Consider the following 14,604-nt stretch of genomic DNA (forward strand, 5'->3'; position numbering starts at 1 on the left):
TCTAGGTTTCAGCCCTGCCAAGCTGCTCCCCGATTGTTCACCACTCCCTGCCGCAGACTCCTGACAACACCTCTGACCGCCCCCCTCCAAGCCTGCCCGTTGCTATTTGCCAAATATCGACACCCCCCCCCTCCCCTCCCCTCCCCGCCCGGCCCCTGCCGCGCTGCGAATGGAGCCGCAGCCGGCGCAGCTGCCCGGCCGCCGGGGGAGACGCCGAGGGTGCCGGGCCCTGGACCCCGCCGAGGTGCGCAGAGCTCCACGGCCTCCACTGTCGTCATCACCGGGGAATCCGAAAACACCCCCGGGACAGCCGTGACCCGGCTCCCCGGCGTCTCCGCGGGGCAGCCGCCGCCGTCCAGCCTAGCCGCCCCGGCGGGGCGAGCCCGGCCTCCCCCTGCCCCTCCGCGCTGCCGACCCACAAGCCACGGCCCCCCGGCCCCCCGCCCCTCCGGTCACCCCCCGCCCCCGCGGCCGGCCCCCCCCTTCCCCCGCGCCGCCCCCGCCTTTGTGCGCGGCGCGGGGCAGCCCCGCGCCCGCCTGCGCCCGCCCCCGGGTGAGGCGTTGGGAGACGGTCCCTTACGCAGGAAAGTTCGGCGTCGGTTTCAAGGCTCCTCCCTCCCGGTGAAAGGCAGACTGCGGGGCGCCTGGAAACCGGTCGGAGGGAGCGCGGCGCGGCGCGGGGCGCGGGCTCGAGGGGCCGGCACAAATGGTCAGGCGGCGGCGGCGGCGGAGGAGGCGGCGGCGGTAGGCGGAGGCGCGGCGGGCGCTGCCGCCGGTGCGGGCAGAGCTGCGCGCCGCGGCCGCGCGAGTGGCGGCCGGGGCTGCCCCGTCCCTGCCCGCCGCTCCCTTCATGAGTCGCAAGTTCGGGCCGGGAGGAGCAGCGGCGGCGGCGGCGGGGCGGCGGGAGCCCGGCTGGGCAGGCGGCACCGACTGAGCATGGCCGAGCGGCGCGGGCCGGCGGCGAGCGGCGGCGGGGAAGTTGGCGGCAGCGGCGGGCGGCGGGCGGGCGGCGGCCGGTGCCCGCGGCTGCTGGTGCTGGTGCTGTGGGCGGCGGCGCTGCCGGCCGGGGGCCAGCCGCCGGCGCCGCAGTACAACGGCGAGCGGGGCATCTCCATCCCGGACCACGGCTACTGCCAGCCCATCTCCATCCCCCTCTGCACCGACATCGCCTACAACCAGACCATCATGCCCAACCTGCTGGGCCACACCAACCAGGAGGACGCGGGGCTGGAGGTGCACCAGTTCTACCCGCTGGTGAAGGTGCAGTGCTCGGCCGAGCTCAAGTTCTTCCTCTGCTCCATGTACGCGCCGGTGTGCACCGTGCTGGAGCAGGCCCTGCCGCCCTGCCGCTCCCTCTGCGAGCGGGCACGCCAGGGCTGCGAGGCCCTCATGAACAAGTTCGGCTTCCAGTGGCCCGACACGCTGCGCTGCGAGAAGTTCCCGGTGCACGGGGCCGGCGAGCTCTGCGTGGGGCAAAACGCCTCCGAGCGCGGCACCCCCACGCCCGCTCTGCGCCCCGAGAGCTGGACCAGCAACCCCCAGCGCGGGGGCGGCGGCGGCGGCCCCGGGGGCGCGGGGCCCGGGGAGCCCCGCGGGCGCTTCTCCTGCCCGCGGGCGCTGAAGGTGCCCTCCTACCTGAACTACCGCTTCCTGGGGGAGAAGGACTGCGGGGCGCCCTGCGAGCCCGGCCGCCTCTACGGACTCATGTACTTCGGGCCCGAGGAGCTGCGCTTCTCCCGCACCTGGATCGGCATCTGGTCGGTGCTCTGCTGCGCCTCCACCCTCTTCACCGTCCTCACCTACCTGGTGGACATGAAGCGGTTCAGCTACCCCGAGCGGCCCATCATCTTCCTCTCGGGCTGCTACACGGCGGTGGCCGTGGCCTACATCGCCGGCTTCCTCCTGGAGGAGAGGGTGGTCTGCAACGAGCGCTTCGCCGAGGACGGCTCCCGCACCGTGGCGCAGGGCACGAAGCGGGAGGGCTGCACCATCCTCTTCATGATGCTCTACTTCTTCGGCATGGCCAGCTCCATCTGGTGGGTCATCCTCTCCCTCACCTGGTTCCTGGCTGCCGGCATGAAGTGGGGCCACGAGGCCATTGAGGCCAACTCCCAGTACTTCCACCTGGCCGCCTGGGCCGTGCCGGCCATCAAGACCATCACCATCCTGGCCCTGGGGCAGGTGGACGGGGACGTCCTCAGCGGCGTCTGCTTCGTGGGCATCAACAACGTGGATGCTCTGCGGGGCTTCGTGCTGGCCCCCTTGTTCGTCTACCTGTTCATCGGCACCTCCTTCCTGCTGGCCGGCTTCGTGTCCCTCTTCAGGATCCGCACCATCATGAAGCATGACGGCACCAAGACAGAAAAGCTGGAGAAGCTCATGGTCAGGATAGGCATCTTCAGCGTCCTCTACACGGTGCCGGCCACCATCGTCATTGCCTGCTATTTTTACGAGCAAGCTTTTAGGGAACAGTGGGAGAGGAGCTGGGTCACGCAGAGCTGTAAGAGCTATGCCATCCCCTGCCCCAACAACCACAGCAGCCACCACCCGCCCATGAGCCCCGACTTCACCGTCTTCATGATCAAGTATCTCATGACATTAATCGTGGGCATCACCTCGGGCTTCTGGATCTGGTCTGGGAAAACCCTGAACTCCTGGAGGAAGTTTTATACCAGGCTCACCAACAGCAAGCAGGGCGAGACCACCGTCTGAGACCCCTGCCCGCCGGGCCGAGGGGATGGCGGCTGGCCGGAGGACCGGGGTTCTGCCTGGGGAAGCAGCTCCTTGTCCAGCCCGGGCAAACTCTGGGGACCCGCAGGCGGCGGGGAGTGGAGGATGAGCCAGGTGGGGACCCCGAGCCTGGGCCCGCCTGGCTCTGCCCTCCCTGCTCCTCTCGGGCTGGCTCCTGCAGGAACTGAACGCGCTGGCAGGTTGGGGGAGAGGGATGTAAATAGCCTCTGTAAGATTTTGTAAGTATATTTGTATTTAAATTACAAAAATCTCACTTTTTTTAATTATTTAGGACACTTTTAACCCGTTTGCGGATTTTGCTTCCTCGCCCCTCTCCCCCCCTTTTTTTTTTATTTAAGGAAAAAAAAAAAAAAGCGTTGGATTTTTTATTTCTTAGGGCAGGACGGGAAAAACTACCGGTAAGAGAAACCAAAAGAAACCCCTTTCTTCTGCCCCCCGCAGGTTCTGTAATGGCTTTGCTGGGAGTTTCAGTGGCATGAGCGGCAGGGCCGGGGCGAGGCTGCTGCCGGGGGCGCCTCCTGGGGGGGGCTGGACCCCGCTCCCCGCTGCCGGAGGTCGGGGCCGGTGGGCCTGGGGAGGAGCGCCCGTTCCCGCCCCGGTCCCCCCGCCTGGCCCCGGCCGGGAGGGCATCGGCAGCCGGCCGGCCGCGGCGCAGGGCCGGCCTCTCGCCTCGCCTCGCCCCGGCCCGGCCCGGCCGGGAGGAGCCCCGCTGAGCCCGGCGGGGCCCGAAACAACAGCCAGCCCTGCCCGGCCTCTCTGCGGAGGGAGAGCCTCTCCGCGGTGCCCGGGGCTGGAGGGGGGAGGGGGGGGGGCTGTGCCTGCCGGCTGCTCTCTTCCAGCTTTATAAAATTGATGCAAACGCAGCATATCGTTTGAGAGGAGTTGGCCTGTTTTGTTGTAGGAGTTGAGGTTTAACGCCGTCTGCACCTGTAGCACGTCTGATGGCTTAGGAGGTGGATGGGGACATAGATATACCAAACTTCTCTTTTGTTGTTTTGGTGGTTTTGTTTTTTTTTTTTTTTTAAGCGCGCTTTTCCGTCGGAAGGTGTGAGCCAGGCCGGGGCTCTGCGGGGCACCCCACGGGCGCTCCCCCCGGCCCCGGCCCCCTCCCTGCCGCGGGCTGGGGTTGGCAGGATCAGGAAACACGGGCTCAGTAAAAAGAGCGTCATCGGAATAAAACGCAGCATTCAGATTTTTTTTTTTTCTCCTTAATTATATCCATACGCTGGCTCTTCATTTGGGAAACACTGGAGCCATTGCCATTCCCCTGAATTTTAATTCATTGACATTTAATTCATTACACATTATGAGGGTGTGATGATTTTTGCCAGTAGTAAAAACAAAGGAAGAGAAAACAGAAAGCCAGAACGTTTAAGCGCTCTGGTCGGATGTGAGACCTTAAAGAGCCTCTGCTGTCTTTTTTTTTCTCCTCTTTTTTGTTCGGTACAGTAATAACATTGCATACTGCAAAGATAAGATACCATGTGTTGAGGATATCTACTACCTTGTATGCTCCTGGGTCTGTGGGATTGTGCTTCATACAAAAAAAAAAAGGTTAAAAATGAAATTGTAACTTTCGACAGATGCATTTGAATATTTAGTCCTCTGTATGAAAAACAGCAGAATGCTTCTCTCCTGATTGTATTGTTTTAAACTTTTTTTATATTACAAATGCCTGTATTTAGGTTCATAAACATTATCTATGGCTACCATACCCTGAAATGCAAAATTATTTGAATTTGGTATGCATTTATTTCTGTTCATTATCACAAGATCATCTATATTTATAGAGGAATAGAAATTTATATATATTAAATACCATATTTTTAATTTCTCTGAAATAAATTGAGGTTTTGTACAAAACTATCTTGTCCTTTTACGTATTCCTCTGACTAACTCAAATACTATGTGAAAGCATTGTATATACTATACTGTGCTTTTACTATATACTACAAGTTGTGTGGGATTCCTTTTTTCTTTTCTTGTGTTGAGTTCACAGTAACAAGCTGGAATTCAGTGTAGGAATTCATTGTGCATTTTGGTTTTTATCTCTGGGCCGGTCTAGATTAATCCTTCAAAAGAAGTAATGTAAACTGTTCAAGATCTCTGACAGGGTATGGTCGGTGGTGTGAAATCCAAGAAGAGATCTGCTATATGGCAGGAGAAGAAAGAAGCTCACCAGTTCTTTTTTTTTGGTTTTGTTTTTTGTTAAAGAAAAGGGTTCTCTCAACGTAGCCTTTTTTCTCCCTTTCCTATTAAGAAAAAAAAAAGATTTTTTCACTGCTCAAAATGACACTCAGTCTAATGTCAGAATAATATTGACAGAATATTTTAATGAGTAAAATAGTTTTGTTTTCCTGAACTTGGGGTGTTTGGTTAATCCAGAGTTAAACGGTATGTGCATGGAAGCGTTTCAGCTTTATGGAAAGTACAGGCATTCTTAAACCTTTCAACACAACACATCCTTTTTTTTTTTTTTTTATCTAATTCATTGTTCGAAGTGGTGTTCTGTAAGCATGAGTTTGTTAGGAAAGACTGGCTAATTATGAGGCTTGATTTCTTATTTCCAGTGTTATAAGCTAGTACAACATTTCATTCTGTAGATCTAGAGGAAGATGTAAATGATTTGTGGCTCGTTTACATTTTTTCAAATCATGATGTGTAAACATCCATAGAGAAGTAAGGGAAGCTTAAAATTTCTCTAAGGAGGTGACACAAGAGGGCAAGATTTTTTCTGTTACTTTAAAATTTGTTTTACATAAGCATAGTTCCTACTTTCTCAGATACTCTGCACATTTTTCTCAAGTTCCCCCCTCCCCCCCCTTTTTTTTTTCTTTTATATTTTAGCATTTAAAATTGTACTGGTCAGCACTCAGCTAATGAAGTACAAACCATTCCATTTCAGTTGCAGTGGAATTCTTTTTGGTCGGTGTATAATTACATTTGAGCCGTTTTGACTGATCTGTTTTCTTGCAGCTGAACGTATGTGATTTATTTATGCATGGGAGGAGACGTTTATTTGTAATGGAGACTTTGTATTTACGGAAGGGATGGGAGGACCAATTTTTAAAAAAAACTTTAAAGAGATGAATAATAGAATTGTTGTTTCTACATGAAGTAAAATGTGAATATTTGCAGTTCATGATTTGCAGCAGATATGGATCCCCTTCAGTTCTTTGGGATTTTTTTCATAGATTGCTGAGCTGAAGCTCCATGTTCAGTCTTGGTTATTTTAATAAATCTGCTAGAGAGCACAATGTGATCACTTAAAAATAATTTAAAAGAGCAACCCCTTGCTTTTCTGTTTGCTAGCTTTTGTGAACTTTCACAGGGCAGTAATTTGCCAAGGTCACAGTTGTTACTAAATTCTGTGGTGCTATCTGTATGACTCACCTATCTTTTTATACTTTTATATCTCAACACATAATGGTATTTGAGACTCTTTATTAATATGATACAAAGGTGTCTTTTGCATGGGTATATTGCAGTCCTCACTAAGGTTTTACCTCACTGTTAAAACCAAGCTATCCATTGCTCCAGGGAATTTAGATTGGGATTTTTACAACACAGTCTGTATAATTGATGTACCATGTTTACCAGAGAAAATATCGCTGTATACAAAGATGCAGTGTTGCCCAGTTCTCTTGTCCGTGACAAGAAAGATAATACAAGAACAAAACTGTGCTATAACAAAGTTTGTTGGGCTAGAAGTACTTGTTAAGGCATTCCTTAGTCAACAGCTTTGCTTTCTCTCATGGGATATATTTATAGCCTGAAATGAAGGGGCACTCAGAATCACCATTCCCCTGAAGAGGGCTGTAGCCTGGAGAGCTGGGGATGCTGATTTACGGTTCATCCTTCAGTAACAGTAATGCTCTTTAATGTAGTGGCAAATTTGTGGTATTGGGAGTGAAATTATATGCTGTTTCCATAACAAATCCTATTGGGAAGGAGAAGGATTTCTGGTTTGTTCATACAGTAATGCTCCAAATTTCTGGTATATGCACGTACTTTCAGCAGTGTTGGGTTTTTTTAATTGAGTGTCAGAGCTACAACCTAGTGGGCCTGAATTCTGCCCTCTGGGTGATGCCCACCCTTCTGCTGCCATCCCAGTGCTTGTTGTTGGGCAATTGTTGTTGTTGGAGTACAATTACAGGTGGCTGAGGATCCCTTTCATTTAAATGGACAGTATTTGCATTTTTTAATTATTCAAAGAATGATAATTAGGCATGAGAAGCGGCTGCCGTATATGTACAGGATGAATATTTTCCAAAATGGCCTATAGGCTAGTACCTCATCAGTCTCTTGCCACTCCCAGACACAAGAGACAACTTCCAGACTAACACGGTGATCCCCTTGAAAAGGTGTGCAGCCTGCAGCTGACCAGAAAAAGCAATCGTGGGTTTGGTGTGACATAACTAGTTTAAAATTATTGAGGGTACCCTTGCAAAACGTTTGCGTTTGTGTGACGTTAACTTCTCCATCCCAGTGCTGCATGGCCTCAGAAGGAGCTTCAGCGAGCAAAACTCATGAAAGCTGAAGAGGCAGTAAAAGCTTAAATACTTGCCTGTAAAAATAAGGAAACTGAGGTAAGGCTCTGTTTTCATCGCAAATTGACCCTCTAGTGCTCAAACACTGGAACTGCATTATATTTGATGTTTCCAGTGACAGCACTACAGGATTGTGTGTCAATACTGTGCAAAATCACTTATGCATATCAGCCTGCCCCTTTTTAATTCTCCTAGATTCCTACTAGTTGTTGTTTGCACTTGTTGAACCCAAAGCATCATTGCTCTGCATGTTATGCAAACTTAAGAGTGAATGGATCGTCTGGATTCTGAATTCAAACGTTGATTTAAAAATGCAAGTTCTTTAGCTGCTTGGTCCCATTAGAAGTGAGGGTTGCTCTGGGGTCTGTAGCTGTGGGAGCTTGTCATATTTGTAAATCTCTTGCCTCTGTTCATCAGTTGAGCTGGAAGGCTTAGGCAATGATTCACGCTCATATGGAGAAACGGAACTTTTGTTTTTCTTCAGACTGAACCCCTTGCTGCCTGTGTGTTTACAGCAGAGAAGTGTCGCCAGAGAAGTGCTGTGTTCTGAAGCTCCTGATCCATTCTGAAATAGCAGTACCTTAATTTTAAAAATGGGTTAGCAGGTTTAGGAAGCAAAGCATGGTGACTTAATGCTTAGGCTTTGCTGTTCACAGTTTAGTTTTTAGAAGTCTTCCAAGCATTTTAAGATATGAAATAGCTGCTTAAGGACAAACTAAGCACGCCAGGATTAGGTCCTGGACACGCTGCAAGCATTATGAGCCCCATAGTCATTTGAGAGTAGCCCAGTGATAGTATTAAAACAGAGTAAATAATACTATGACCTGTAAAAAAAAAAGAATGGCATAATTGCATTTACTTGCCAGCTGAAATTCACTCTGCACCTTTACTTAGTTATTTGAGGTCACTAAACGGAGAAGCAAATACCATTTCTGTCATATGGGAGAGATTTCAGTGAATTAGCAAAATGGGCCTTAATAAGCAATATATAATTGCAAGTGCAACATTTTCCAGATAAAAGCAATACCACTTTGATAGTTTAGTTGTAGACAGTGCTTTTAAAATTTTAAATGCTTTAAGAAAACATGCTGATTTTGTATGCCATGACAACTGTGTTTCAGATCTCAACTTGTGTTTAGTCTAAACTTCCAGGGTAACCACATCAGAGTCTTCCAGGCATGAGGTCTTGCCCTCGTTTGCATTCAAATCAGCAGCATTAAGTTGCTTATCTTGAGGTTGAATAAATAAACTCTAGTCTTCTACTCAGACAACACTTAATGAAGACCCACATTCAGCCACTGACCTTGTGTGAAATGCTGCTGGGTTGAGACCCCACAAGCCTTGTCCGAGTATCCCAAAGGCTTTGTTGCAGTGCATGAAAGTATTGGACATGACTGAACTGCACTCAGGTGTAAATTTGTCAATAACCATTAAACTCTGGTGTAAACGTGCTGCGTTGGGAGGCTTGTGTCAGCCGCCATGAAAAATATTTTTGATGGACTATCTTAGAAATAACATCTTGAGAAATACTGAAGTGATAGACTTTTATTTGCAATTAGCTGTGTTTTGGATAGTTGCATTATTAATGGTTTGTAATGTTTAATACACTGTTATCCTAGGTTAACATATAAGGCCACTGTATGTCAGTAGTGCAGCACACTATGTGGAACTTGTCCACATTATAATATCACCAGGATCCCTTGGGTTAGGGAGAACAGGTTTTTTGTCTAGATCTGGCATAACTTGGCTAATATTAATTGCTTGCTACAGGACAAATTTAAAAGTCACTTATCGTGGGATAGTTTGATGACAAAGATCACAAGAAAAATGAAAGTGGCCTGTGTCCCTCAGGTGGGATGTCCTGATGCTGTTTTCTTGCATGCTCATTTGCATAATTTGGATTATTTTGTAACTGTTTTACATTCTGTGACTCAGTGCTAGTCTCATTGCTCTGTTTAAGTGAGACTAACAGTATGACTCACCAATGCTCTATGACTTGTCCTGTTGTCTTGTTCATGTTAATTACTATTGCTTTGTTACTGGTGGCTTGTTTGACCTCCACTAACATGCTCAGAGTACTACAGAAGTTAAGGACAGGACTGATAGCCACAGGAGCATGCAGTCTGAGCAAGACAAGAGCATGTCAGTTCCCACTGGCAGTCTGTCTACCACCAGTTCAATGCCTGCTGCAGCATCTTGGGCGCTGGACTGTCACCTTCCCTCAGAGGTAACGTTTGCAGTCTTCTGCAGACTCCATGGATGTCCTACTGGCAGCAGCACTAATGGGGCTGTGCTGAATTGGCTCATTTTCCTGGCTGCCTGAGCAATGTGCTGGCTCTTGTTTTTCCCCCACCTACCTAGGGTGGAGGCTATCCTGGCTGCTCTTAATCCCTGCATTTGACAGAGAAAGTTATGGGCAGTATGTGCCATTACAACACCCCCAGCCGACCTGTGGCTCATAATCTGTTGCTCGCTTGCCCATGCCCTCTTGGATAACCTCACTGGAAGTTGCCTAGCTCTAACCATTGCCAGAATATAACTCATTCAGATCCCAGTTTATTTGTGAGGACTCACTGTGCAGTGTTCATCATGTTCATCACAAAATCATTGCTGTCCAAATAGAGAAGTGACAAGTTGTCTGACAGATTCTTTATTCTCTTTATTCATGACATTTTACTGTTAAATACAAGCACAAATACTATCCCCAAGGAGCTGATCTTGAGTTAATACCAAGAGTGTAGTGTGAGCAAATAAGGATTTTCCACTTGTTCAAATACAAATATTACTGTGCATTATGATAAATTGGCTCTATGTGAAATTGAGAAGGGTGTGATCACAACTTCATGATTGCCTTCAGTAAAATGAGCGTTTCATTTATAGCCTACTTCTGTACAAATGCATCAAAAGAGGAAATAAAATAATTAAAAAAGAGCCAACACAAAACCTAAGGATGGGCTTCTCAAAATATTTATATAAATGAAAAAAATTGCAGGATAAACAGCTCATCACAAAGTCAGATTTCGCTATGACTTGTTAACTTTTCAGTACTTCTTTGTCTATAGTGGTGAAAATGTCACTTTTATTTTCTGTGAACAGGAAGGGGGAATTAGTCACTTCTTAGCATGAAGCCCTGTTAAAAGACTGCAAGTAGTTTATTTATTTACTTAATTAAAAAAAATTCTAATTCAGAGGGAAGTGAAAATTTGGCAACATGCTCAAGGGGTTAGTATTTTGTAGGATTGGGCACTTCACTGTTACTGAAATTAATGGAAGGAAATGGTGCTCAGCTGCAAAAGTAAGAAAATGGGATCTGACCAATTCCAGTTAGGAGCTGCAGCTGGGATGGCTGTAATGTGGTGTCTGAGCATAGTCTCCCATTTCCTGACACAAAGGCAAAGATTTGCAGCTCCTGAGTGGTGGCGTGTACTGGCCTTAAGCCCACATGTGACAACAAATGGAGACTGCTTTGATGAACGCTGCTAGACCTGGCATCCTTGGGGTTGTGCTGAGGCTGCTGTCCCCTGGTGTTGAGGACATGAGGGGAGAGAGATGGAAATGGGGGCTGGGGAAGGCAGGGGTCTGTGGTGTGTGGACAAGGAGAGGTTGGAGAGGCAGGAGAATGAAGAGGTACTGCTAGGGGCAAGGCAGTGGGAGATGGTTGTCTGTGTGGGCCAGGTTTGAGATGATGAACTGGGAACTATGGCTGTGTAGGCTTAGTACCTCTCCTGCCAAGGGTAGTTGAAGGCCACCATAACTCAGATGTGGGAAGGGGTCGGCCTCCCAGAGTGTGCAGAAACCATGGGGAGGTCCTCCAACATGTGTCCCAGAGTCGTGGAAGATGGAGGCAGGGAAAAAGCTTTTTGTCTGGGTGTTTCTGAATCACAAGAAGACAAAAGCTTCTTTGTTGCTTCACAGAAGAGGGACAAGGAGAGTGGGCTGCAAAGGTGGGGCTGTGGGTGGTGGTGGGCTGGGGAGCAGGGCAGGGTGAGGAGCCCAACCAGAGCCGGCTTGCTCTAGATGGCTACCACAGGGTTTCCACCAGATTTCCCTGGATCCTGTTTTCCACTCCAAGATTAAAAAGCTCCCCTCAGGGGAGAACGAAAAGGAAATTGTGTGGTAGACTTTGCTATGTTTCCAGATTACTTTTTCCATAGAAGTGGGCAGTTGGGCCCAGTGTTTCTTAGGATATCTTTACAGTAAGGGTAAAATCCCAGTTCTGCTGAAGGCTATAGTGAGCCTCCCGTTGGCCTCAGGAGGGCTGTAATTTCATCTCGGCTTCAAGACGCATTAGGAAGTGCATGGAGATCCTGGGGACAGAAAAAGGGAAAGTAAAAAAATAAAGATTTCTCATCCAAAAGCTGTTCATAGTGCTTAGTTCATTTCATCAGGCTTCAAAATATTTTCAGTTTTTCTGATCCTGTTTATTAAGGGTATATAGGTACTATCCAGGGGCAGACATTATTTAAGCATTTGTGACTTCAGTACCTCATTCCTGTTTGTCAAAAAAAAAAAATCAGGATTAGTTTCTTAAAAATGATCAGTTACAGAATATTGGTTTGATTTTAGGGTCCTTTTTTCTTTTTTTTTTTTTTTTGTAGAAGAAGTTGTAATCTATTTGAAGTGTGGGGCTACTTTTATTTCTATGTGGGTTGACAATCTGAATGTCTAGCAGGTATTTCTGCTATCATTTGTTTTTCCAATTCTTTGTAAAAGTCCCATTTTGTACTTTCTCAGAAGTGTTTTTTCTTGCAGCAGATCTGGAAATAGCTTTTCTTCACAGCCAGTGAGAGGATGTGTACCATCCGTGAAGGCAGCCTGGAGAACAGGCACAGGCAAACTGCAAAACAACATTAACTTGTGGAATTAACACTTCATGTTGACACCCATTAAAAGTATTTGGAGATTGACTCAGCCTGCCCATGTTGCACAAATAACATGCTTGGCTCTGAATGATTCAAGATCTTATCTGATCTCAGTGCAAGTTCAGTGTGGAGGGCCTGATCCTGTTCTCATTAACCTCCAAAGGAGTTTTGCTTCTCACTTCAAAGAGAATTACATCAGCAGCATTTTCAGTGAAGCACACATGGTTCCGGTATCTTTTCCCTTTTTTCTTTCTCTTTTTAAAAAATTATGTTCCAAACAAAACAAAAAAAGGCTAGGAGGCAGTCAAAATAAATCTGCTGTCTGTTGAGCAGTGTTGTTGCATGAGGGCTCTGTTTGGAGTTCTTCAGTGTAAATTGAGAGTGGAAACCAGAAAGAGCTGAGATTATCAAGGATTTGGTTATACTTGTAGCTGAGTACTCTCAATTCCCATCATCCCCATGATGGGAGCCTTGCACCGTCCATGGTATTTCTTTGCACAACCCTTTGCAAAGGACTGGAGCTGAGGCGTTGTGTTCAGCCACTGGTAATGTATTTGTGTAAACAGCAGCAGTGCCTACAGTCATCACAGCAAAGGGCTCTGCTAAGCCCCCAGCAAAGGTAACCATGTTCCTTCTTTGTTTTTCCTGTGCATAGCTTTTGAAAAGGAGGAGGCACGTATGGAGGAGGGATGGGATGGAGCAACCATTGGGGATCTTGTTTATTTTTCTGTTTCTTCCAGGCTGTCAGATTAAATAACAGAATGAATTCACCCATGTTTTGCCTTTTTAGTTTTACTGTTTTGTAGAAGAAAAGTCTTGTTTGTGACACTACCAATACACTGGTTCCTATGGGGGAGGGAGCAGCAAGCATGTTGCTCAGCCATTCAACATACTTCATGTGTTTTAAAAACTCTCTTTGTGCTGGAAGACCACGACACCTTAAATGCATCACCCACCATGGTGTGCACCAGCAAAGTCAGCCCCTGGTTCCAGAAGAGCTGTCCCTGCCCGTGGAGGCCCAGAGGAACTCCTTGCTTTTCCTGCTCCCTTTCCTCCATCTCCAGGCCATAACTACAAGCACCTGCCTCAGTTCAGATGCTGATCTCTGCTGCATGTTTGTCCATGAGGAAGCCATACAAGATCATCCTATGCTGCTACCTGACACCCAGTGGTAATGAGATGGTGGCAAACTTAGTTACTCCCGTTGTCTGCCAAACTCAGACCTTTAGACTTCAGTTTAAAGGGTCTTGTATCCCCATTTCCTATTCTCTGAAGCTCGCTTACCTGGTTTCAAACCTATGAAATCATCCACTGTGGGGGATGTTCCGTGCTGTCCTGAGGGAGTAAACATGAACCGGCTTGCTTCTAGTCTTTGAGGGCTTTTTTCCCCCCTGCCCTAATGTTGCCCTGTTTGATTCTCAGTCAGCCTTGCCAACTCCTCACCATGCCAGAAGATGGTTTCCTGACCCCCGTGCTGCAAACACCCTCTTCCCTCCTGGCTGTGGGCAGGCATCCCTCTAAGCTGTTTCCTTCTCACTTTGGCAAGTAAGAACATGAACCTCTGCTTTTTTCTCCACCATAACTACCTCAGCCACTGGAAACTTTGCTGTTCTCTGGTAGGTCCTGATGAGTGTCACCATCTTGGTCTGTATCGCTCTCCACAAGTATTCATTGAAATGCAGTGGGAGTCTGAGTCTGCAGTTCAGGGCTTAGCGTACCCAGTGGGACTTAAAAATCTGGGTCCACATGTCTGCCCCAAGGCAGAGAGAATGGGAATAGGACACAAATTTTCCGTATTTCCCTTGTGCATCCTGATAAATAGATTATTCTGAGGATATGTGCTCTCTTTTTGCACAAAGAAACTACAAAGCATCTTAGGTTTCTCATAATGCAAGATAGGAAGAAGGCCGCAATTGTAGTTTCAGGGGACAGGTAGGTGACCTGTTTCCAAAGCATTAGTAGATGCCCTCTTTTCAAAGCATCATGACAAGTGCCTGGTGCTTGGCTCTTTAGCTTGGCCCCTGCACTCTGTACTGTCTTTCTTTCTGGTGTCAGGAGAGCCCAAACACCTTTCTGAAATCCACTGGTGAATTTTGACATGGCTAATGTGGAAAGAAGCACATACTTTTAACAGTAAAACTGCTGAAGGAGAGAAACATCCAAAAGTTTTGGTGGAAGCTCCGTTACTTGGAGCCTTTAAATCCAGATGAGCTATCTTCCCAAAAGATAAGCTCTTACACACCATCAAATTATTACATTTGATACAGCTATTACTGATACAATTCTGTGGCTTGTTTGAAGCAAAAGGCTGGGTTAAATAATTCTAAATGTTCTTTTTGGATTTAAACTTTATCTGTCAATGGCAGCTGGAGGAGTTCGCCTCAGCCTTCTCCAGCCATCCCGCAGTGAGTACATTGCCTGGCATTCAGAAATTGCTTGGA

The 14,604-nt window shown here is 48.0% G+C and overlaps 1 protein-coding gene across 1 annotated transcript; it reads left to right on the top strand.

Moving 5' to 3' along the window:
• The first annotated feature begins 570 nt into the window (after window positions 1-570).
• FZD1 (frizzled class receptor 1) lies at window positions 571-4,614 on the top strand. The gene has a single exon (XM_074835272.1). The coding sequence runs from the start codon at window positions 937-939 to the stop codon at window positions 2,710-2,712; it is 1,776 nt and encodes a 591-aa protein (XP_074691373.1). The 5' UTR covers window positions 571-936; the 3' UTR covers window positions 2,713-4,614.
• The last annotated feature ends 9,990 nt before the right edge of the window (window positions 4,615-14,604 follow it).

This window comes from Strix aluco, chromosome 1 (assembly GCF_031877795.1).
Source record: "Strix aluco isolate bStrAlu1 chromosome 1, bStrAlu1.hap1, whole genome shotgun sequence".
In the NCBI taxonomy this organism is placed as follows: domain Eukaryota; kingdom Metazoa; phylum Chordata; class Aves; order Strigiformes; family Strigidae; genus Strix; species Strix aluco.